Consider the following 25,431-nt stretch of genomic DNA (forward strand, 5'->3'; position numbering starts at 1 on the left):
TTAAGTTTTTGCAGAATTTGAAGTTGAAATTGAATAAAAACACAATATTTGTACCTTGAATTTCAAAAGAATAACGTTGAAAGGACAAGCGCGCATAGAAATTTTTCGCTCACTGAATAACGCTCACACAAAAGCGAGTCTCTCTCTCTGTCTTCCCTTGATCTGCAGCAGAGAGAATTTCTGGCAAAGGCGCGCATGTATAAATGTACGCAGGGTACATTTGGGGATGCCGCTCGCTCGCACTTTTAATGGCGGGTGGACGGGGTACGTGTTTGCATGAAGCGTGCTCTAATGACGTTTGAATGTTAATGACGCCTCGAGAGGCCGGTAATGACTTGCCTTACAAGAGAGAGAGAGAGAAAAATAATATCCACCCTTGTGTGCGCCTCGCGACTCCCTGCTTCTTGCTTTAAATATTAAAAAACCACCCCTTGCTTTGCTGCCTGCACATTTCTCGCCCTCTCGAGCCGCATGAATATGTACATTTTACGCGTGCAAGCCAAGGTGCTGCTGGACTTCTTTATTATGCACCCCGGACGCGCGCACGCCCTCTAATGGTAATTACACAGAGAATGCAACGCGCCTTCTTCAAAAGTCACACAAAATTAAAATTGCAAACTCGTTGCGATGAAAAAAAAGACGAGGGTGCAGTTTTTCGACGCTGCGGAAATTTGATACAAAAAATAATGCAATCCAAAAAAGAATAAGCAGAAAATTTGAAAAGAAAGAAAATAAATTTTTTTGAACAAAAGTTTCATCTTTTCATAAATAGTCAACAAATAAAATTTACATATCAATCTTCTGGGAAAAAGGTTCAGTTAACATTCTTCTCGGTGAATAAAGCTCCATGTTTAGCTTATAATTATTACAAACAAATAATAAATATTTCATAATAAAGGAATTAATAAAAATGTGTATGCAATAAATTAAATTATTAAAAATATTGGTTAATTTATTTATTTATTTGTTTGAAGAAATTGACACTCGATCTCTCTTCATTTCCATACTAATTTATTTTGTTAAATATTTTGGTTTAAAGAAACCCCATGATGCGGTAGGTCTGATGGTCTCTATATCTGACGATTATTGTTACGAATCAAATTGCTAACGCGTCGTGTATAAAATAAAAAGCGAGAAACTCAAGAGCAAAGGAAAAATTGTACTTTTCAGTTGGGAATTTGAGCCAATTTGCTCGGCGTGTGAAAAAAAGCTTACCTTTTATTGCTGGCGAGGATCGTGCGCGCTGAAAAAAGCGCCGAGTCACTGCCCGGGTCAAATCGGAGCCACTTTGGCTTGGCCGCGGACGTTCGACTTCCTCTGACGCCGACATGTGTGGGCCTTATCTCTGGGCCCGGCGCAATAAGTGGCCCTGATTTCGGACCAAAGAAAATAAATGAGAAAAATTAAAAGCTGCGTCTCACTTCCTTGATGGTTTGACGCGGCGATAATTCTTTTTTTTCTTCACTAGTGCGGATAAGGAATTAAAAAATAAAATCGTGGCTTATTTTCTGACAAACAGGATGAGATGAACTTTATTGCTAGTATTTACAAAGGCTCAACAGTGAATGGAGTCACAATAATAAATATATATATTTGCGCGGATTATACAGAAAAAAGAGACGGGATTTTTTTACTTCAAATCTTGTAGAAATCGTGATTTTATCTCATAATATAGAGAGTGGATTGTGAGTGTTGTGGTCTTGGACAAAAATCGAGTTCACATTTCATATGACACAATTATTAAATACGGTTTTTCCTTATTAATTATAATTTTTTTTGTTTGTAATTATACATATGGCTACACATTATCCAACTGAGACGTGCTTGTTCGGCATTTTATTGAGTTAAACCTAATTACGTATGACAAAGTATGGTACGACGAGAAAATGCACACATGCCCTCTCTAAAAATTGTACACAACACTTTCCAGGTGCGCGAGACAAAACCCTGCTAAACCAACCAACACCCGGATTCTCGCTGCCGCGAGTGCAACAAACCGCGCGGCTATAACAAAAAAACCTTCGATTCACATTCCCAGTTTAAAATCGTGCACGACAGTTTTGTATTTAAAATTTACGCTGGTACAAGTTTTGCGCGGGGAGAGGCGGCGAGATTGCCAAAGTTTTCAAAAACGCAGTCAAAATTTAATAATAATCTTTAAAACAAGACGATGTTTTGATATTAAACAATTTTCAATCGGTGAATGAAAAGTAAAAAATAAATAATCAGTTTTCCTGTGAAACTTTTATACTGAATATGACGGATTGAGTTTATTGCTTGAGTTGAGGAGAAATTTCTTTTTCAATTGTTATGTTTGTTCAATTTCTGCCATAATATGAGATCAATGTGATTTCAATTACTTTGGAAATTGAAAAGTAGGCAAAATATTCACACAGAGGTCGCCTTTGTTGCCTAAATATCAGTATTTTTTCATGTCAATTGAAGTTCTAGAGTAAACTGGCAAAAAATAGAAGTTGTTCCAGAGTCCCCTGGTCAACTTTCATCAAAATTGGGTCGCATTATTTTATATCAATCGGGAAAAAAAACTATTAAGATAAGAAAATTCGACGGAAACAAAATTGCATTACACACATTATTAATCTCTCATTTTATTTAATTTTAAATTAATTACATTTTCAATCATTAAATGAAGAATAATAAGAAATTGTTAAAAACAAATTCATACCAAAATCGAAATAATTCAATTCTTCAGAATTTTGTATTTAAGAGAAAAACTGAAAATAAATAAACTGAATTACTTTTGTACTTTTATGTTAATTTTAACAATTGAAACAACTTTCTTGGTGCCGAAATTTTATGAATTTAAATTCGAATCTTTGCGCCAATCATCGGTGCCTCTGCCCTGCAAATATGTGGATTATAATATTTTTATGTTAATTAAAATACACCCGGTCGCGTGTCCTTCACTTTGCATGTGTCTCTCTGTGCACCGAGTTGAAAATATGGCGTTTATTTACAAGCGTGGCGTCTGCAGTGGTTACCAGGCGCGGCCCTGCAGCGGCAGGTAGGACGAGCACATGTTGGCCTGTTGCTGGTGGTGCTGGTTGATGAGGTTGTGCTGGCGCTGGTAGGCCATGTTGGACAGCAGGCTGGCCGTGCTGCTGCACGCCTGCTGCTGCTGCTGCTGCTGCTGCTGCTGCTGCTGCAGCTGCTGCTGCACCGCCGGCGAGTGCGAGCACGTCGGCGGCGACTGCCCGCTCGCGGGGCTGGCGCCGATCGCGGCGCCGAGCGCGGCGCCGCCGCGGCCGTCCGCCGTCCCCGAGCACGGCTTGCCGTCCTTCACCAGTACGGGAACTGCAACACGACGTGGTGAACTTTGAGCCTGCGAACACAGCAGTCGAGTACCGCTATCAAAAAACCATGCACGCCCACTACCAACTTCAGCTAGATCGACCTGAATTCTTTTTTGTTTTAATTGGTACAAAAAAAATTCAAGCCCATCTTGCGAAACATTCACACTTGAAACGATCAGGAACTCTATCAAGATTAATTAATCTATAAAAGGGATTTTTACTGAACAGCTCGTTTTTCATTGATTGCAAACTTAACCTGAAATCTGCAGTTTTTGCATTTTGTTTTAAAATCAACTTAAAAAGGAGTTTGATATGCGCATTTTTTTTAATGTAACAGAAACTTTATAAAACGTAAAAATTCAAAGATAGAATGTCTCCTCGCCTAAATCCGTCCCTGCTGCTTTCATGGATAAAAATATGTATATGCAACCCGCGAAATAACAAGGTTAATTAATGAATTCAGATGAATCTAAACTTAAAATATTAAATTGCAAAAAAATTATTAAATATAATATAAAAAGTTTAAAAATACTAAAAATAGTAACATTATTTTTTAATTTCATGAACTTTTAGCATAAATAAAATGTCTTTCGATTTGTCATGTGCACTTCGAAGAACCTTTTAAGAAAATTTAGAAAGTTTTAGCAAATTTATAAATTAAACAAATACCAATACCGCATCCAATCTCTTCTGATAGAACAGAATTATTTTTTAATCGAAAAATTCGCGCCGATGTTATCTTGCAACACATTCACACAAGCTTTCAGGACTTTAATTGGCAATAATACTCTAATAGGGGTATTCATTGAATTTGGTTATTTCCTCCAACAGCTCGTTTTTCGGTGATTGGAAATTGTGGATCAACAAGGAAAATTGTGAATTGTTTCCTAATTTGTCAACTTATCAGTTTTAGGAATTCTGCAATTTTAAAAACCTTTCTTACATTTTTACTATTTATATTTTTGAATTTATTTCTGTTGAGATAATTACATGATACACTTAAACTGAGTTTGAAAGACATAATAAGTTCGTGTAACTTCTATTAAGAAAAAAAACTTTACAAAACACTTATTCCATTGATTAATTTGCGAGTAAAATTCGTGCGTCTGTTTTGCTACAAATTCCATCCTCGCCGCTTTAAAGGATAAAAAGATTAGGCAACCTGCGGAATATCAAAAGGAACGCACTGGGATAAATCAAGACCTAAATGTAAAGTAAAAATTATAAATAACAATTGAAATTTGTGGAAATATGAAAAGTGGCAGCGCATAAGTTTTTAATTTCATGAAGTTTTAATATCAATCTAAATGAAAAACCCCTAGAAATTAAATTGTTCTTAATTCATATATTATTGACAGGCAATTTCACAAGAAACGAGATTAAGTTTAGAAAAAATTAGGAACACCAATAAGAAAACGTTTTAATGCTTCACACAACTTTTAAATAAACTTTGATAGATATTTGAGTCCCAGATAACTGTTTATCATAGAATATTTTATACTAATTAAATTTTTGATTCGTTTTCCAAGTAATTGATATTTTGCTACGAATTGGTCGATGAAAATTTAATTTGCTTGGACAATTTCCAGTCAACAATAGCGAGTGACTTGCGCGTTCACAAAAGGGGCCGCCGAAGTTAAGCTTTGTGTTAATACACGCGGATCTGCGTTAAGCCCCTGAAATAACAGGCGAGGAAGGTGTTGATTTTGGCTGCGGCGGCGATGGCGTTTCGCGCCGAGGGAGTTTTGCTTTTATCTCTTCGTAGCTGGGAAATGCGCGCGGTTTCCTTTTCCGAAATGTAATTCGATTTGCGAGAGCATAAACAGCTATAGGGGTGCCAAAGGGACTCTGATGCAATTACACCACCACAATAGCCGCGGGCACGCAGCATCCCCGGCACCGAAAGATCTTTCATTCGCCGCCGCAGCGTTTTATTGTTATTCCGAACCATTTCCCTCCGCTCCGGCAAAATCGATCACAGCAGAGCCGCTCGCTCTTCTCAACAAGAAAAACGTACACGGCGCTGCACTTTCAAGAGATTAAAGAGGCGCGCACAACTTTTATCTTATATCTAGCTCTATCAGAATGAACTTTTATAAGAATAAAAGGAAAGAACTTATTTCAAAAATAGAGCAAAATATATTAATAATAATTATTTTTAAATAAATTAATTTTACTTTTTCATTTCTCTGCCTCTAAGTTGAGGTTATTTTTTAATAATTTACTTCAAAATACTTCAAAATTTTGTATAAACTTAGAAGGTTTGGAATTGACGCTATGTAACTTCTTTTAATAATGTGAACTAAAGAAGAAAATGCACAAGATATTCTTTTATTCCCGTTTTCACAATTGATTGTATTGACTTGTTCGGAGAAAAATAATTGAATTGAATTGAATTTACTTGCTGGGTATTTTGGCCTAATATTAAATGCCAACAATGGATTGAAAATGATTCCTGATTATTAATGTTTCAAGCTCGAAAACCATGATTTCTTCTTGCCCCGTCGCTTCTCCATAGTTCCGTTGTGAAGTTTCTCTCAAGATAATTAACTAATTTATAATGAATTCGCCAAATAAACTGAGAATTAACTAATGAACCAATCATTGTTTCCTTTTTTTATTTTATCGAACAAAAGAGAAAGACACACTCGGCTGTTAAAAAAAGCACGATGGGAATGTTTTATGCTTTTTGAAGCATCCTTCGGTGGTGCAGAGCAGAGGGCCCCGCGCGCTGGCGGAACGGAATTATTAGAAGGCTGTTTGCGCTCAAGGGCTTCAATTACTCTTCATCATTACGCTCGAGCGACGAGGCGCGCACATTGTTGGCGATTGCGCCTGCATCAGAGAGTTTAATTGGCGCTTTCTCTAATTAGACAGCAACAATCACGCGCGGCGCCAAAAGAGCACCAAGCAAAGATGGCGGCGCCGAGTTTCTACATATTTATTGTGTATTATATTTGATCAAGCGGCTGTTTACCGCGGAAAAGCTTTGCTCTTCCACCCTATTGAACGCGCAGCTTTTCGTGCACACACACAAGGGTTGCTTGGCAACGCGCGCGCGCCTTGCAATGAAACACCGCGACCGAAATTCGGCGCCCTCGTCGTAATAAACGTAATTAATTCGGGCACCAACGAGACGAAAACGCTGCGCCCAGAGAAGGAAGGGAGCGAGCGAGCGAGCGAAAGCAGCGTTTTCCCGTTTCGGCGAAAATGGCTACGCGGAGGGGGAGGGGCCAGCGCTATTGATGTGGCACAAGCGCTCTTCAAACTCCGGGGGCCATTGCGACTCGCTCAGACAGACACTCTCGCTCCGCACAGGCCAACAGAGACCCACTCCATCATTTCAAAAAACACAAAATTTAGAATTTTCAAAAAATCCATTCATGACGATTCAAAACTTTTTCTAAAATATGGAGATCAATATTAGATTGTGGGAAAAATTTGACAATTTCACTGTCCCCTGGAATGATTTTCACTTATTGATCTGTTTTGAGCTTTGAAGTGAAAAGGGTTTCAGAATCTATCTGGAAATATTCGTCTAAAATTTTGGAGGACTCATTTCGTGCGAGTGGTTTTCTTAAACTGAAAGGCCTCTTTCTTTGGATGGAAGGCTCTCGTGGTTTTGAGGACTTGCGGCCTGACTGAGATGGAAATTCGCCTCTCTCGCCAATGAAAAACCAATTACGGCCAATGAGCGCCTCTCTGCAGATCTTCCGAATGGTCTCTTCAAGAAAAGCAGGCGTGTAATTTTGAGCACCTCGTCTTGTTTCAAAGCTTTAAGTTTCTTTCCGCGGCTGTAAATGCGCTTTTGCTCTCGATCTGCGCAAAGGTTTATGTCTTTTTGCACCCGCAGAGCAGAGTTTTTGCATTATTCGCGCGCCTAATGGTACTTGAGCCGATATTGAAAGTGCAGCCGCCGCCGCCGCCACCGCTTTGAACCCTGCCAAGGGCTTCACGGAGAGAAAAGCCATCGATGTGCCGCGTGTAACTTCAGGGGCACTCGAAGGCAGGGGATCTTTCATTTCATGCCTTCAACCCATTGATTCTCAATGTCGTTTGATAATAAATTTTCCCGAGAAATTACAATTTTGAAATTTACTAACTTAATTAAGAAGTTGTAATTAAATTTCATTATTTATGAAAATCTTTTAAATTAAGGAAATAATACTCAAACCTTGGAGCCTATAATATTTTGTTTAGTAAAAATCAGATTTTCATTTCATTTGGCATCGGCAGCAGCAGCCGGGCCAAAGTCATTTACATTATTTGAACAAGTGATGGGCCAACAAAGCCGGTGCACATTTTCGTCAGTCAAATCGGCTAAAACACTTTTGATGTACCGCGAGTTATTTTCCTCTTTCTTTGCTCGGCTGACGCGTTTTCAATATTTGCTGTGGCAGCCGCGTCTGATATGAACCGCGCCTTCTTCCACCGCCATGAAATTCAAACAAAATTGTACGAGCTCTAAATTAATTAATCTTTAGCGAAACCCCCAAGGGAAGAAAGGGGTGCGTGGCCTTTCTCCCTTTTCTGGTGCGGCGCCTCGATAAAATTCATACGAAACGCAATCACGAGTCGTTCTATGTGAAATATAATATTATATGTGTATACGAGGAAGGTTTTGTGGTCCAACAGAAGTGAAGACAAATATTGGCGTCTCCCTCTCTCTATCTGTGTGTTTGCCCACGCAAGAAGCGCATTTCATCTCCCGAAAATATATATAAACGTCCCTTTCAAATCCAAATGAAAATGCGCCGCGTAGAAACGGACAAAAATTCCTGGCGAGTAATCCGGTTTGTGAATCTCACACGTGCTCTTTAAACTATATACTTTTTATTTATACAGCCATAGAGCGGAAAAAGCACTCAAGACGGAGCGTGTAAAGAATTCAATTTGGACGTGTATTATGGAATATTTTTATATCTCTAAAGATAAAGAAGAGAAAAACGAGCTGTTGTTTATAAATTGCATGTAAAATCAGGGTTGGTTGTGACTAAAAAAAAAATTGGATGAATATTTTTCTTACCTGGTTTTGAGCGTTCTGCTCGGCCATGGCCTTTTCCTTAGCCTGTCTTTTGCACTTGTATCTGTGGTTCTGGAACCATATTTTGACCTGCAACAAAAAGCAAAAAAAAAAATCCAAATCATCTCAATTGTTTATCAAAAGCAGGGCGGGGTATGCAGCCTGATAAGTAGCAGTGTTGGGCGCGTTGCATAAATTTGAATGCAAAATGTAACCAATTTTCAAGTGGAAATCAATTAATTTTGCTAACACTGCATCAAAGATATAATTTTGCTAAATTTTAATTTGTAAAATATTAATTGAATTGCCTAAAAACAGATTAATTTGAATTGAAAACAAATTAATTTGCCATACAATGAAAAAGCCCAATTTGGAGAAATTTAAAACAGATTCACATTACTTAGAGTTAATTAGTTGATTCTGACAATTCACTTTGTCATTAGATAACAAAATTTAACTAATTTTCAAAATTAGAATTAATTAATTCATAAATAGAAAGTATATCTAGATTAACTTTTCAACTTTATAACTTGCAAGAAATTTGTCCTGTTTTTTTTCTGATCAAAAATGTTATAAAAAATGAAATGAACTTGTTAATTATTTAGTCAAATTATAACGAATAATAGCACAAATGAAAAAAAGGTGAATGAAAAAAGAATTTGGGAGTTTGTTTAGTTAATTAACGATGATGATATTTACATAGTACAAAAAAAAACTGAATTGAATTTTACTCAAATTTGACATGGATCAGTTAATTAAAGTTTTGAATTCCTTGTCGCCACGTTTATATTCCCACAGTGATGTGGTTGCAGACACGAGTATTTAAACCAAAACACCGCCCATATAATTATCTAATCTGCATCTTTGCGGTCTGCTTGGCAGCGAATTCCGCGGCGCGCTGATTTAATCCCTGAATGCGCTTTGTTCCCACGCGCGCGTTTGCGTTAAAACGAACCACGTCGCACCCCGTCGCGGCCACCGGGCTGGTTCAACACGCACCCCTATATCAAAATATCATCCCCGCAGGCGAATTCCTCGGCGCTGCAAAGCCGCCAAATTTGCTTTTCCGCGCCACCGCGCCCTTTCGCGGATACACACAATAATTTTTATTTGATTGCATTACGTGGGAATAATGATACAAGGGATGAAAAAGCAGCCCCTGCGGCGCACCAGCGAAAACACATTCATTGTATTCGCGCTCGCAACTGTATAGAAATTATACACATCCTTTTCACAGAAGCTTTGTTCGCGCGGCCAAATCCTTTTTATTGCTTACAATTTGTGCAATTCCGCGACATAATCGCTCTGCCAATCAAACGAAAAGGGCTAGCAAAAGAGAGCTTGTTCCACTTTTGTGTATCAATTTATATTTGAACAAATTCAAACTTTCTTATTGCGATCTGATTTTATCATCAACATAAAATTTAATTTAATTTTGACATCTAATGACAAAGTGAATTGTCTGAATGCGAATCAAATCAATTTTACATTTTTCCAAATTGGGCTTTTTAATTTTCAAAATTCAATATAAGATAAAATTAATTTAACTATTCCTAACTTCAATTAAAATTAATCGGTTTTAAGGGAAGTCAATTAATTTAAAAAATAATAATAATAATAAATATAAAGTTTATTTGGAACAGAAACTATTTATTTCCTTTTTCTGATCTAGACTGCAAGGCACAGTTTTGCAAATATTTTATTCACGGCGATCTGCTGCTGCTGTTTGTGCATCGCTCGGCGGAGATTTTCGGTTGTAGATATAACGGCTCGGCGGCTGCGATGCTGCCGGGCTGCGCGCGGGCATAAATTGCAAAGTGAATATTTCATGAGTGGCCGCCGCCGCGTCTCTCTCCGCGCGCACAAGCAAATATTGGACATTAGGCATGCACGAAAATAAACAACGCGACTGACTATAATAATGACTCAGTCGGAATCCAAAGAAAGCAAAGACGGAAGCTCCCCTCGCTCGCGCACCCAATCAAGATTTTATCTCTCCGTATTTGTCGATCCCCAAAGGTTTGCGCTTCTTCGAATAGCAACAAAATCTCCTCAGCAACCGATCGAAATTTATTTCTGCAAGAATTAAAAATTGATTATTAAATTTCGATATTATATTCATTTCATTCCTTAAAAACTTGTACTTTCAACTTTTACTCAAAAAAATTCAAGTTTTAATTTATAAGGAAGAGGCTTTTGCTAAAAAAAAAACGGCCCAAAATTAATTTTGATGTTAATTTTTCTTAACATTAGAGCATAGGTTTTTAGATGTAAGTTTTACTCTCTAATCTTATTGAGGAGTTTTTATTTGTCTTTTAAAATTTATTGGCAAATGCTTTATTCGTTGAAATTCGCACGCCACTTTTGACAAACCTTGACTCTCGCATTATTTATTTCCACCGTGAGATTTTTTTCAAATCTCCCGTTAAGACTTGAATAAAATCTGGACAACAATGAGACCCCTTTTGTTGGCAACAGAAGAAATTTTTCAATATTTTTAAGAACACACTCTCATTAATGAGCTCTCGAGAAACACACTCGAGTTGCATACGAACGAAAATTCCCAGCCTTGTAAAATATAAAAGTAGGGAGCCGAATTATAATAATGAATTTCTTATTGGCTGCAGCACACGTGATTATCTTTTAATAAGCTGCGGGTCCCACTCGAAGGAACATGTGTGAGCCCTTTTGAAAAATGCGTAATTTTCAAGTGAGTTGTGCGCATTGTTTTTGGCGTACATAAATTGTCGCGCGCAGATTCAGGACAAAAAGGCTCTCGAGACGCAGCTGCTCTCGCAATATTTCCGAACGGGGGGCCCTTTTTATTCACGTCGCGTCCATTCATATAATGACAGAATAAATAAACGCCCGCGATCGAGCCCATTAATTATGGATCGAGCATTCGCGCCAGATGGCCGCGCGGTTTGTTATTTCGGGCTTTGTTCTCGCGGCGGCCATTGTTGCTTTAGGACTTCTGTACAAAATGTCTGCAGGACGGATTAACAAATTAAATTAAGCTTTCGACGCTAAATAATATTAATGAATTTTAAAATAATTAAATAATATTTGCAGCTCTGATAAAATAAAATTAGCAATAAATTGATTAATTTTGTTTCAAACTCATCGACTAGAAAGTATAATTTTATTAATTCTCTTTGATTTTCATGAAGATCTCCTGTTAAATAAGGATTATGATAATTCTGTTCATGTCTGGAATTATTTTCAAGACGAAAATTTAAATCAATTCAAGTTCAACCTTTTTAAAAAGACAAATGCTTTTTTCCAAATCATTCAGATTTTTTTGTAAGTACAATTTTAATTGAATACAAATTTAAATAGGAGAAGCAAAAGGTTAATTGAATAAGAATAAACCTATTCAGTAGTTTCAAATCGATAAATTTTCTGGATAAAATAATAACATGCTCAATTAACCTTTAAATGAACTTCAAATAAGAGCTTATTTGAGGTGATATGAACTATACTTTGATATGAAATTTTGATCATTTAGACAGACCGATTATAAAATTAATTTAAGGTTAATGTTTCGGAATATCTCATTAAAAAGAAATAATATTCGTGAAGGAAAAAAATTACTTTTCCTAGTTCATCAAATTTTAGGACAACTTGGATATTAAAACTTCTGATCCTTCAAATGACCTCTTGATTTAATTTTTCATCTAAATTGGGGTGGTTTGAACGTAATTTGGTCAAATTTTTATCAATGTTGGTCACGCAAATTTTGAGAAAAACATTAATTTAGGAAATTCAAAATTCCCATTAAAATCAACGTTAAATTTTTTGCTCGCCGTGACTTAATAAATTTTTCTTGTTATGACATTTTACAAACCATTGCTAATGTAGAGAAAAATTACAATCCAAATTAATGAGGCCATTTTTTACTTCAAATTTATCATGATTAATTTTTTATCAATATATTCATGAAATTAAATTTCGGCACAAGATATTCGCACATAATTCAGTTCTAGTTCGCATGATCTTGCCATTAATTGTGCGACGCAATTAACATATAAAAATGCTGGCCGAAAATGCGGAAGTGGGCAATCAGCGTTGAGATTATTTAGAGCGACGTCTTGGGAGCCGAGGAAGTCCAATTCTGATAATTGCAGACGCGACCCTTTTGCAGATTGGCCGCGATTAAAAAATGGACCCGCGCGCGTCGTTTGAACGCAGCTTTTTGTCTTAATCCCAGGGCACGTCGCGATTTTTCCCCCCTATGCATATAATTCGCAAGAAAAATCCACGCGCGAGCACTTTCTTGCTCCAAAAGTCAATATTTGCTCTGGGATTTTAATGATTTTCTTCTCAATCGAATGCGGCAAATTGTGTTTTTATACGCGCGCTGATCCCGCATGTATAAGAAATGATCTCTCAGCGAATTTTCAACGCGAGCGGGGAAAAATTAATGTATTATTATTCGACGCGCACATCCGCGTATTTTAATGATCCGTACGTGTCTCTTTTTTTCGCTCAATTATTGATGTCAAACGTACCCTTTATTGTGTGTGTTGCGAAATACGTGCGCCTCGCGTATCAATCAACTTGAACGCATTCGCGCCGAGGTGGTGATTAAAATTTACATTATTGCACACACAAGACGAGCGAGCGCGTTCTCATTAATATCGGCGCGAGTTCAATTGCAATTCATCGCGGCAAAATGTATTTCTGCGCGTGTTTAATTGCACTCTTGAAAATATATGCGGAGCGCAGAGGATAAAAAAATTCTAAATTACAATACTATTGAAAAAACAAATTCAATATTTGATTTTTTGAGGATATTTTATTTTAAATACAAACAATGCTTATTAACAATTAATTATATTTAAATTACATTCGTCTTCAATTGTCTTCCATGAAGAAAAATAAACAATAAATCATAAAGGGAATTAATAAATAATCAACATTTTGTTATAATTGTTAAATAATATAACAGATTAGTCTTCTTTTCACATTTTGAAGTTAACAAACTTTTAGAAATAACATTGGGTTGATAAAGAAAAAATATAAATGATCAATTCAAATCAAAATTGATCAAATTTTAAAATAAATTCAGAAAAGTTGCTAAACATTGGCCGATTGTAAAAGCTTTAATTGAACTAAATTTTTCTACTCCAATCCATTTTAAAATTAAAATGAGAATTAGAAATATATATGTATATAAATAGAGAAATGAAAACTAAGATAAGAATTATTGGAAATAATAATTATTAAAAAAGCCAATTTCAATCCATGAATTTTCTACATATTTTATACATTCCTCATTGATTTTTCTTATTCCAATGATATAAAAGTGTAAATTACTTGCGAGTGGAATCAAGAGCCAAAGAAACCTAAATTATGAGACTTGTTAATGAATTTTAAACAAGTTTTTAATCAAGACCGAGATCGAAACCTTCTGAAAATTCAAAAGTAGTGCACTTGAAAAACCTATCAAAATTCTGAACCTCCACACTAAACTATAATTTGTTGAAATTGTTTTTAAAAAATTAAATACAACGTAAAATTTTCACTACTCAAAATAAAAATTGAATAATTGACCCGCAGCACCTCCATAAATTTAATTAAACGCGGCGGTTGATTGCTGCGCGGATGTATCAAGTGCGCATACATTTATTGCGTGTACGTGCAATGCAGGGTCAATATAAGGAGGGACCTGTTGAGTGGCGCGACTTGCAGGTCTTCAAGTCACCAGATGGGCGCTCGAGAGCTGTTGTTCCACATTAGCATAAATGAATTGTAATCCCGGCGGCCGAGAGCGCTGGAGTGAGTAATGCCCAGATTATCGCACCCCCAGCTCAATCCCGCCACTAATTTACGAGGCCTCGGGGCCAATTAGACCGCATTCGATGCCACGGATTTCGCAATTTCGGACTCACCTGGGTGGGGGTGAGGTGGATGAGGCTCGCCAGGTGCTCCCTTTCCGGCGCCGACAGGTATTTCTGCTGCTTAAACCGCCTCTCAAGCTCGTAAACCTGCAACAATTCAAAAAGTATAAAAATCAATTCAGGTCGACAAAAATTTGTTTTGTTAAAATGGATTCCCATATTAAAATTATAATTACTACAGGAAAATTTTAGGGTTTAAAAGTAATTATGATTGTTCCTCAAATTATCATCAGGAGCATCGGAAAGTTCAATGGCTAAAAAAGAAGGGAAGCGGTGCCTTTTAAAATTAAAGATTATTCAATCAGAGCTCATTTTTAAAAAATTTCGCTCATCTGGAGTCACTCGTAAGTTAATCGACTAAAACGGAAGCAAAGCGGGCGCCTTCAAAATTAAAGACTATTCAATCAGAGCTCATTTTTAAAAATTAAAAAAAAAATTCCGCTTTGAGACGAGCATTGCACCGCGAAACGTCTAAAACACAAAGAAAACGGCGCCTTTTAAAATTAAAGACTATTCAATCAGAGCTCATTTTTAAAAATTAAAAAAAAAATTCCGCTTTGAGACGAGCATTGCACCGCGAAACGTCTAAAACACAAAGAAAACGGCGCCTTTTAAAATTAAAGACTATTCAATCAGAGCTCATTTTTAAAAATTAAAAAAAAAATTCCGCTTTGAGACGAGCATTGCACCGCGAAACGTCTAAAACACAAAGAAAACGGCGCCTTTTAAAATTAAAGACTATTCAATCAGAGCTCATTTTTAAAAATTAAAAAAAAAATTCCGCTCGACTGGAGCATCAGAAAGTTAAAGGTCTAAAAATGAATAAAAGCGGTGCCTTTAAAATTAAAGACTATTCAATCAGAGCTCATTTTTAAAAATTGAAAAAATGTCTCCTCTAAGAATTTTTGGAAAATTGAAGCGGGAAAAAGAGAACAAAGCGGAGTCTTGTGAAATTTGCGATTATTTCAAACAGAGGTCATTTTTAAAAATTGGTAAAAAGAATAGTCTAAGATTTTTTGGAAAATTGAAGCGGCAAAAAACAGCAAAGCGGAGCTTTTTGAAATTTATGATTACTTCATACAGTGCTCATTTTTAAAAATTAAAAAAAAATCAGCCCATCGGGAGCATCCATAAGTTAAAGGGCTAAAAAAGATGGGAAGCGGCGTCTTTTAAAATTATAGATTATTCAATAAGAAAAAATTCTGTGGCTAATCAGTAATTTGAGCAAACATTTAACTCTCTCTTTAATCATAAATTATACTTTTTTACCCTTTTTAAAGAGGGGGATATTAATTCAAATTTAATTAATCTACAAGACTTTCCTCCGACTCACAGAATAACGAAAAAAATTTGAAGCCGAAATCTATTTCGCTGTAAATTTTATGAATATTTTTTAATTTGATGAATAGTGCAAGCTTTTAGTTTTCTCTATGGACCGAAATCTGTTTTCTGAGGCGTGCTGAAACTGTGCAGAGAGAAAAATCTCACGCGCGCGTTTTGCACCCCAGCTGAGGAGGGCGCGATAGGGCACGCGCGCCCCTCGACGCCGCAGAGATGCAATCTGCAGTGCCAGCGTGCGTGAGATATCGCCTGCATCTCGCGCCACCGCCAACCGCGGCCTGCTGACTACGGACTTTAATTTTTCCGTCGCCGCAGTTCATTGAGACAATTTAAATAACTGGCTAAACAAATGGAAAATCAGTTTTAATCCATTTGTTGGAAAAAAGCTCAAAAATATTATTTTATTTCCAAATCATCACGTATTTTATGAAAATTTTCACCTGATGTTTTCAGGAAACAAAATATGCTTAGTTAAAAAAGTCACCTTCATGTATTTATGTAGGTGTTTTTGGCGGTTTTTTGGTGGAAAAAAAGTGAAAAATGTGAATATTTTGTAATTTATCAAAGTTTTTATAGAAGAAAATTTCTTGAATGAATATCAATTAGGTGATTTTCGTCAATTTTTTTAAATAAATTTATATATATTTTGCTTTTATAAGTACATTTTCGTCATCTTTTCCAACAAATAGTTGCGCAAAACGGCGCAAAAGGTAATTTTCCCAACCCTTACTAAGCAAAGAATAGGTCGGAATCATCTTTTGAAATTCATCAAATTATATTTCTGGCGATGAAACTAAATAGGCGCCTCTTGTAAAAGCCGCAAATCCATACTTTTATTGAAAGGTAAATAAAAATTTGAAACTGACCTGAGCCTGGGTGAAGAGGACCCTGCGTTTCCTGCGCTGCGTCAGGGGAAACTGCATCGGCTTGGAATCGGCCGAGACGCTGCACGTCGACAGGCTCGGCATGTTGGGCATGTTCATGTTCATCGACGCGGCCGCACTCGACGAGCCCATTAACCGCGAAACTGCAACAAAATCAAACATTTTCCTTCAATTAATCACAATTTGTGTTTAAAATTGTAAAAATTTAAATCAGTAATTTTTATAAATGAATAAATTGGACTTAAAATATGATTCACTGAACGAAATAAAGCTGTTGAAATTCAAAAATAATTTAACGCCAAATAATAATTGCTACAACCTTTTGAAAGTGAAAATTTGTTTAATTCTCAAGAATTAAATATTATTTTACATTTTTTTAAAGTAAATCTAAAAAAATCTATTTCTGTTAACTAAATAAATTTATATTTTCTTTTACTAAAAAATTCAGTATTTTTATTGGTATAAATCTGCATGAGATTAATAGTTTTAGTTTTCATTGTTATTATTTGGCCAAACGTAATGAGAAGTTTTTAAACTTTTTACTCTTTTGTGAACGACCAATAATTTCGTTGTTGTGCTCCGTCGGCATTCAAATGAGTCAATTAAAAGCGATCAGACTGACGTGAATGTTTTCGTATCTGATGTGGTGAGAGAGAGGAAAATTTAATGCTGCAGCGCGTCTGCGGCTGCAGCGGTTGTTTGAAAAAGTAAAAGGAAATTGCTTTGTTAAGGCTAATTTAAGCTGCATGGGGGAGTGAAATAAATTTATATATCAAGCCAGTGAAAATGGAGAGGATAATAAAGAGCTCGAGTATGTGGGAGCCGCACAGAAGCTCAAATGACAGCCAAATAAATCAAAAGATTTTTTGTTCTTTAATTATTTGTGAAATTGAAAAACTTGGTAAATGTTTCACTAATAAATCAACAGGGAAATGATTAAAATTTTTCCTTTGGATATATTTAGTGATGCGTTTTATTTTCTTTGGCATGTCTTTGAAGATGAAAATACACAATTGACATGAAATTTCTAATCTCGCGTCAGCTCGGGCCGCACACATATATTGTCTCAATTCGAGCTGCCTTTTAAGGACGGCGAAAGAAAAACACGCCAAATATGCAAACAAATGAATGAAAAATTGTGCGCTCTCATCCACTAATCTCGAGCTAATACCTTGAGCTGCTTTTCAAGAGAATGTGAAACAAGAGAGAGAAAAATTTCCACTTCCCAAGAACTGACAAAATGAATGAACAAAGTAAGAGTTTCAAAAGTCAATTTGTATTACAAAAAACTCTCTGTAAATAGTTCAAGCTCAAGCCTTAATGCTGTAATTACTGTCAATAAAGTAAATATAATTAATTCAGAAATTATAAGAAATCTTGTTATAGGAATTGATGCGATTGTTGCTATTACAATAATCTTCTACAGAGATCTCAAAATTTCATTATTTGCTTTGATTAAATTAAACTTTGTAATTATTTAGAAAAATTGAGTGCAATCAAAAAATTATTCTTGAATTGTTTAGCATTTGAAATCAATCATAAATAAAAAAGATCAAACTTAAAAAATAGTTCATTACAATTTGCGAGCGTTTAAAATTTTCAAGCCACGCTGAGGAAATTGAATATTTGTTGCACCTTTTTGCGAGTGGAACTTTAAAAAAGTAGGAAACATGCAGGAATGGCCGCCGCCGTGGGGAGCAGCTAGGCAGGCCGGTGCGAGACCAGTTTGAGTACTTGATTATTTTTTTATTTTTTATTGTTGGTGCAGCCATCACTCTGCGCTGCTTTTATTATAATTTAGGCGCAGAGAGAGCGAAAACTCGTATAGACTGACAGCTGCCATTTATATTCAAAATGAGACATGCCAGAAAATAAAAAGCATTTATAGGGTGCAGCAGACGCGCTCTCATTATTTTCATCACGCAACACGCGTCTGCTCTATTTTCAATTTGAAATAGGAAACCAAATTCATAATGGAATAGAAGTAAAAAAAATATTCAAATCAATAAAAATTTCAAGCAAATATTTAAATAATTTGTCATTTTAAGTAACATTTCGTCAAAATTGAAGGATAAAGGCGAATTATTATTTCAATATAATTTGAAAAAATTATAAACAAAAAATATTTACAATTGCAACACGAATAATTGGGTCGAGTGTTCACGGGAACTGCGGGTATTTTCCTTCGCTTTTTCTTATTTTTAATGAAGTATACGCGCGTGCAATTGTGTATATAAGAAAGATGTGTGGCTGTACAGATATGAAGAAATGAATTGCAGGACGAGATTGCTCATGTGACTCTCGAGAGTGAATATTCAGAGTGATTGTCACCTCGCGCTGCACTCTTGAGCGCAGCAACGAGTGCAGCATAATTGCGTGCGCGAGCAGCCAGGCAATCTCAAGAGGACCGCGCGTCTCTCGTCATTAAACAGTTGACCATATTTTGTAACACGACTTTAGCTTGCTTGCTTGAGTAAGACAACGATCAATAAAGGAGCACCAAGACAACAGTAAAAAACGCTTTGCATTCAAACGATTCTAAATAAATTCGAGATAAAGGTCAAAGTTCCAAATTATAAAGAAATTAAAGGAAAAAGTGAAAAAATGACTTATTATGTTGCGAATAAAAAGATCAAAACCGAACTCCAGTTGTAATTTTTGCTAGATTAAAATAATTGAAGATGAATTGGAATTTGTGTATTTATATATTAAGAGAAAAATTGTACAAATTCTACACCAAGAATGACTTTTTCATTCGTATAAAATTTGAAATAAAAAAATAAAAAAAAACTTTGGTCCTTAGATTTATCTTCTTCTAATAGTTAATTTATAAATTTGTTTTTAATTCAAATCATTTAAATTTGGAACTAATTTTATAGTGAAATAAATTGATGATCTAATTGTGGATTGTTCATTTCATTTGAAAAAGGAACTATTTAATAATTCTAACTTGATTTCGCCTAAAATTTGTCAAAAAACCTGCGTAACTCATTCTTATGGCGTGGCTAAATTGCCTGCGACAATAAATGACGAGCCGTGCCTTTTGAAGCTTTTGATTTCGCCACAATTATCGGCTCGATTATTCTTCTCGAATTTCCAGCAAGTATCAACCCTTGAAATGAGAGGAGTCTGATTGCACTCAAAATAGCAGCCGAACCAGAGCTATTGAAGGATAGATACACGTAGGCGTGTTTGCTTTGCCAACTAATACACGGGGCTCGCTCGCACTCCAAATGCACATTAACCGGCTCGGATTTCACCCCCGGAGAGTTTGATACACCAGAGAGTGCTTTCAACGCATAATCAAAGCTTCAAACTCTACAAATTTTGACAAGAAATTTCATTTATTATACAAAAATGCCAGGGAATTTTATTTTTCTTTGAGAATTTATTTTTGCGAATTTTCCCGAACCATAAAAAACACGAGATTGATAGCAAAAAATATTGATGACATTTTTCTTGATTCAGAAAAATATATCATTAAAATAATTGTTTAATTTTAATTGAATTGATGAAATTCCTAGCTTTTCTTTCAATTTTATTTTTATACGAGCGTGGAACTGTCTTTTTTTTCTTAATGCGTCGCTTGCGAATGTATGACGCTGCTGTGTGTGTATTTTAGTGATCCCGCGTCCAGTTCTGTGGAGCGCACTTGAAATCCCTTTCATGCGCAGCGTTTACAATTCTTGCTTGTGTTTGCTTAGTAAAAACTGCCCACTCGAAGAAGGAGCCGTGGAGAGTGGAAATTTCTTCTTTTTGTCCTTTCAATTTATATATTCCTTTCGCCCACGCTCAAAATATATATAAAATCGACACACCCCTGTTGTTGACACAGCTCGTTCGAAAAAAAAATTACACAAAAAGCTTTCTTTCTTTCTTTCTCGGCGTGAGAATCGCCACCAACTGCACAGCTGCCCAGTCAAATGGAAAATCCTCCGTGATAAAAAAAGTGACCACCCCCATTGTTCGTGTCTTTTTCTGGACAAAAGCGTGGGTAGAATTTCAACATTAAGAATTGGCGCCGAGACGAAAAAACGCAGGCAAACGAAATCCTTGCGCGCTTTGTACGCAGAATTTTTTTCAGACCGTTCAATTTTTGGAATTCGTCTGGCGTCGAAATCAGTAAATTGAACACAAGCGTCTGGATCCAGGATTAGCAAAACATATTCCCACGATTTTCGTTTCCGCAGAAGAAATTCTAGATCTTTTTCGAATTGAAAATTTCAATCATCTGCTCTTATATAAAATATGTCCAAGAATGATTTCGATGAAAATTTATATTAACTTTAATTGAGAATTCAAATTGAAATTAATTTTGAATATTTTGGTTTTGATGAGGATTTTTTCACACATCCTCTGTTAAAAATATAGTTTTTTTTTTAATTCGAAGAGAAAAAACGATTCCTAAAACGTGATATCAAATTTAATCTTGCATGGGCACAAAACGAAATTTACAAACCCCACATCTTCAATCCTGTATTTTTTAATTATAAAATTGGTATAATTTCCGCCGAATTTCTTATAATTGTTGAAGTAAGCGATTAACAAATTTAATTTAAAACAATTAAGCGTGATTCCCTTTAGCAATGAAATGAGTAAGAAAAAGAAATCAATGTTGATTGGTTTTCATAAATAAAAACTTAAAAATTAATTCAACGCAGCATTTTAACATTCAGAGACTTTTCCTGCACCAAAATAATAATATTATGTTCAAAAAAACTATATATTCAAATACCTGGTCCTTTCATCCAGGCAAAGCACATTCCAGTCTGGCCTGAGGGCAACAAAAAGTGTCTTTGAAACGAGAGCTTAGAGAGGTGTTTGTATTTGAAAAATTTTTGGTTTTCGCCGGTGAAAGGAATTATATTATATGTTTTGTGCGACCAGAGACTGCCCTTTTCAGGCTGCACAAATATTTAGGAAATGGCATTTTGTCAGGTGTATTTGCGCGACGAGAGCAAACGCAGGGCGTCTCGGCGGCGCATCTCCAGTTTCACCGCACGCAGGGTGGTTTTCGGCTCGCCAGGAATTCCCTCGCGCGCCTTGTTTGCCTTTTTCACGCGCGTCGAACAAAAAAGCAGAGCGAATGCAAACACGCGGCTTGGAAAATTATAAATGAATTTCGTCGCGCCTTTTGTGTGAGCTTTTTTCACCCCAGCAGCGCGCGGCTGTTTACCCCGCGGATGCTCAACTCTCGGCGCAATTTGCAGCTTGTAATTTGATATGCAACGATTTCCACCGCGCCCTGGCGAACGACGATTTGTTTGGCAAAGGGGTGTGACGCAAATGACGCACGATAAACGGAAGAGCGAGATGAAACAAAAAGAATTGTCAATATATTTGAAATTTGAAAGAAACATTTTTTTTTGCCCAGTCTTGTAAATTTATGCATTCGTAGAAGGTTGGGAAACGGACGATTGGATCATCATTTGTAATTATTATCATTATCTAATTTATTTTGATCCGAAGAAGGGGAAATAAAGTTTAAAGTGGCTGGTCTAACAACATTAAAGAAAATAAACTGAAAAATTTAATCAAATCAATTATTCTTTGTGAAAATAAGACATAAACGTTTTTCCAAGCATTGCCAAGTTTCAATTATTATTCTACAAAATGAGATAGAAAAAAATTGTTGAAGCATTTTGCATCATTAACATGATTTTGAGATAAATATACGCAGAAGGTTTCATTCAATACTATAATTAATATTTTCATGAGTTGATTAAATTTACATTTTCTGGTCATAAAGAAGTTAAGTACAAAACAAAAATAACTTTTTATTATATACGATTCGATCTGAATTATCAAGGTTGGCACCAACTTTTTTAATGAAAATCATCAAGTCTAAAAAGTTGAGAGCGACAAAACCACGTCTGTTTGTAAAGTTACTCTAATTATTTAATTGTTTGTTTTCTTCAAAGTATATTTTTTTCCAATTAAAAATTTGCTTGGCCCAAATCAAGTAAAATGAATAAAAAAATTGACTGAATTATTGACAAAATGATTGGATTTTTTCCAAATTCTTTTGCTGTTATGGAGCTGCCAAAATAAATAATCCAAAATTTTGATGAAGCTGATAATTTGTATTTTAGTTTTAAATACAAATATTATTGTTTCAGGACACATAAAATTCTAATTTGTTTTGCAAAATATTAAGATTTCCAATTAACAGTTAAATGTGGACATTTTCATTCGTTTTCCAAGCAGTGGTTTTTAGATCGCTCTCTGAATCCGCAGTTATATTTGCTTTATCTTGATAGGGGTCAATTTAATTAAAATTTTCATATCATAATCCTAAGAATACCAGAAAGTAAAAGCAATTATTGTACCTTTGAATAATATTGAATGAATTTTTGATTTGATGAATAAGGTGGTAAGAATATTATGTAAGAAAAGTGGTTTTGCGTACTCATGTACTCACTGGCGAAGCGCGGGTCGTTGGCCGTGGCGCCGTACCAGCCGGCGGCCGCGGCCGCCGAGTTCCTCATGTCGCCGTAGGCGGCAATATCCGTGCCGTTGCAGTACTGGGCGGGGAAGGCGGCGGCCGTGGCCGCGGCCGCGGCGCCGTGGTGGCCGGCGAGCTGCGGCACGTGCATGTACGAGCTCATGGCCGCCTGCTGGTGCTGGTGGTGCTGGTGCTGGGCCGGGGGGGCGGCCGCCGGGCCGCTGGCCGTGCTGCTGGCGCTGCTGCGATAGGGCGAGGGCGGGGTGGCGAGGTCGAGGCCGCCCTGCTGCTGCTGCTGCTGCTGCTGCTGCTTCCGGTACGACTCCTCGATCGGGCTGAGAATGTCGGTGACCGAGAACGGGGTCGAGTGCGCTACCTGCTGGTGCTGCTTGGGGCTCAGGGACATCGCCAGGTCACCATTGAGCTCGGGCAGCAGCTGCAGCTCGGCAGCCCTGCTCAGGTCGTGCTGCTCGAACGCGGCCGTCGAGGAAGCCAGCTTGCTCTGTGCCTACTTTGCTGCGACGCCCGCCTGCACCGGCAACATGCCAAGACTTGTCTGCCGCCGACCCCGACCAGTCCCGACACGCACGCACCCACCGGAGGCGGCGCCATCGGCTGGAGGGGGGACGCGGCGCCGCCTCCCGAGGCGGAGACGCTTCTGCTGCCGGGGGTTGCAGAGGAGAGACGTGCGCGCAGGGGTTGCTTCGCTCGCCCTCTTCCGTTGACCGTTTTTCAGCGCCGGACCCAAACTGCTGGAAAATGAAAAAAAAAAATCGTTAAAAATTAAATTTGCTTTGTGAGGAAAACAAATTTATTTAAAAAAAGTCTTGATATTTGAATACAAATTTTGAATTCAATTACGCTCCTTTCAAATCACTTCATTGTCTCTAGGAAAAGCTTATTAGTCATTTTACCAAAAATTGTAATGTTGATTAAGCTTTTAATTGTATGTCATTTTAACCCTTTATAGAGGGATAATTGAAGCAGGTGTGCTTTCACCGAGAGCAATTAATGAAAATCCCACATCGCATAAATGTCACTTTATTGAAATAAATTATAAATTTACAACGAGCTATTTCTGTCTCTGCACGCTCTGCGCTGAAATTTACACATCTTTTCGCACACTTTGGGAAAATTAACAAAAATTGGAAAAGGCATTTCTCAATTATAACAAAATATAATTGAAATATTTTGTTTCCTGCAACTTTCCCTGGGTCGAAATTTGTGTGAAAAATTAAATTTCAAACTTAATTTCTGCTAAATAATATTGCCAACTTTTTTCAATATCACAAAACCAAATCACCCTTCCTGCATGATATTTTATAACCATGATAATTATATAATATATTTTTGGAAGATATTTAACTGCTCCGACCAACTGCTGCTCTCCTTAAACGGCGCTGTGCTATTTCGAACAGTGCTCGATTTTTTTCCTTTTAAATTAATGCAAAATTATTTTCATTACGTACGCATTTTGCACCGCCAATCGAATCCCTTTGTCAAAAATATTTCGAGTATTTTTTTTTCTTGCATCTTAATGACATCCTAAAAATGTGCTTGTTTTAAATTGCTTACTTTTTATGCTCTATAAATGAGAATCAATTACGTCAAGTATATAATTATACTTAACATGCCAAAATAAGCCATCCAAAGGCACTCGAGCCGCCTTGAAGAGGTGCGCGCCGCGCATTCATTCGCTCTCTTCATTCATTTCGCCGCATTCACTCTGCTGCTCTCGGCAATTTAAACATACGACGAGGAAAAACGCTCATCTCCGCCGAGATTTGTTTTGATTTCGGCGGCTGATTTGCGCGCGGCTCTCGAATTACAAGCAAATCCTTCTTCACAGGCATTAAATGAGAAGAGTTTTATGTTATTCGACTCTTGCGCTGAAGAGTAGCGAGTCGAGGGCGCTCTTCAGGGTAATTGCAGCTTTTTAGGGTGTTCTTCTTGATGCACTCGAGTTGTCATCAATATTTGAGAGGTGCTGCTGCGCTGGTCATGACCTGCGCCAATATTATCATAAGGAGTGTGTGTGTGTGTGAGATCGCGCGCCGGCGACTAAGTTGTTTTCTTGTCGAGAAAACAACTCTCGGCGCCTGCAAATGCGCCGAACACCCCTTATTGCCAAAGCCGCTCTCAGCTCATGTGTAGATCCAGATAATGCTCACTTTGCGTGCATTTATGGCTCATTTTGCATAAATCTGTGCTTAAGACATACTCAATTTTCGATAATCGCTCTGAAATTTATCAATTGAGACATTGAAAAAGCTCTTATTTATTAGCAAAAGGAATGAATTTTTTTAAATTAATTTTTGCAGAAGACATGAGGAGGCTTAATTTAAGCTCTTTTCCATATTTAAAGAGAATGGAACCACGCCAGGACAGCAAATATACAATAACTTTCAGCTATGTTCATTTATTATGATAGCCAGAAAATTGCGGGTCGCTGGCGCCTGAATTTGTCATGCTGAGGAAAAATCATTTCGTGGATCGCTTCAGATCGCTCAAGAAAATTTTT

General features: G+C 36.8%; 1 protein-coding gene across 2 annotated transcripts; it reads right to left on the reverse strand.

Annotated features, from left to right (window-relative positions):
• Window positions 1–1,514: 1,514 nt before the first annotated feature.
• Window positions 1,515–23,452, reverse strand: LOC132195639 (homeobox protein Nkx-2.1). 2 transcript variants are annotated; one of them, XM_059617766.1, is made up of 5 exons: window positions 22,887–23,452; window positions 16,448–16,608; window positions 14,232–14,327; window positions 8,341–8,427; window positions 1,515–3,343 (listed from the first exon to the last, which is right to left on the reverse strand). In XM_059617766.1, exons 1-5 carry the CDS (start codon window positions 23,314–23,316, stop codon window positions 2,999–3,001), a joined length of 1,119 nt encoding a protein of 372 aa, XP_059473749.1. In that variant the 5' UTR covers window positions 23,317–23,452; the 3' UTR covers window positions 1,515–2,998. The 2 variants fall into 2 exon arrangements, with proteins under 2 accessions (XP_059473749.1, XP_059473748.1); XM_059617765.1 differs by having other exon boundaries at window positions 22,875–23,452.
• Between the last annotated feature and the right edge of the window lie 1,979 nt (window positions 23,453–25,431).

The sequence above is a fragment of the Neocloeon triangulifer genome, unplaced genomic scaffold, assembly GCF_031216515.1.
Source record: "Neocloeon triangulifer isolate White Clay Creek 2 clone unplaced genomic scaffold, ASM3121651v1 ptg000010l, whole genome shotgun sequence".
Classification (NCBI taxonomy): domain Eukaryota; kingdom Metazoa; phylum Arthropoda; class Insecta; order Ephemeroptera; family Baetidae; genus Neocloeon; species Neocloeon triangulifer.

Bases quoted from the DNA above. Each gene is read 5' to 3' on its own strand.
- LOC132195639 (XM_059617765.1), bottom strand. From the start codon at position 23,316: ATGTCCCTGAGCCCCAAGCAGCACCAGCAGGTAGCGCACTCGACCCCG. The intron at 14,328-16,447 runs GTCAGTTTCAAA...GAATTGTTGCAG, and splicing joins TCCTCTTCACCCAGGCTCAG to GTTTACGAGCTTGAGAGGCG. The intron at 3,344-8,340 runs GTAAGAAAAATA...CTGTGTTCGCAG, and splicing joins AGCAGAACGCTCAAAACCAG to GCTCAAAGTTCACCACGTCG.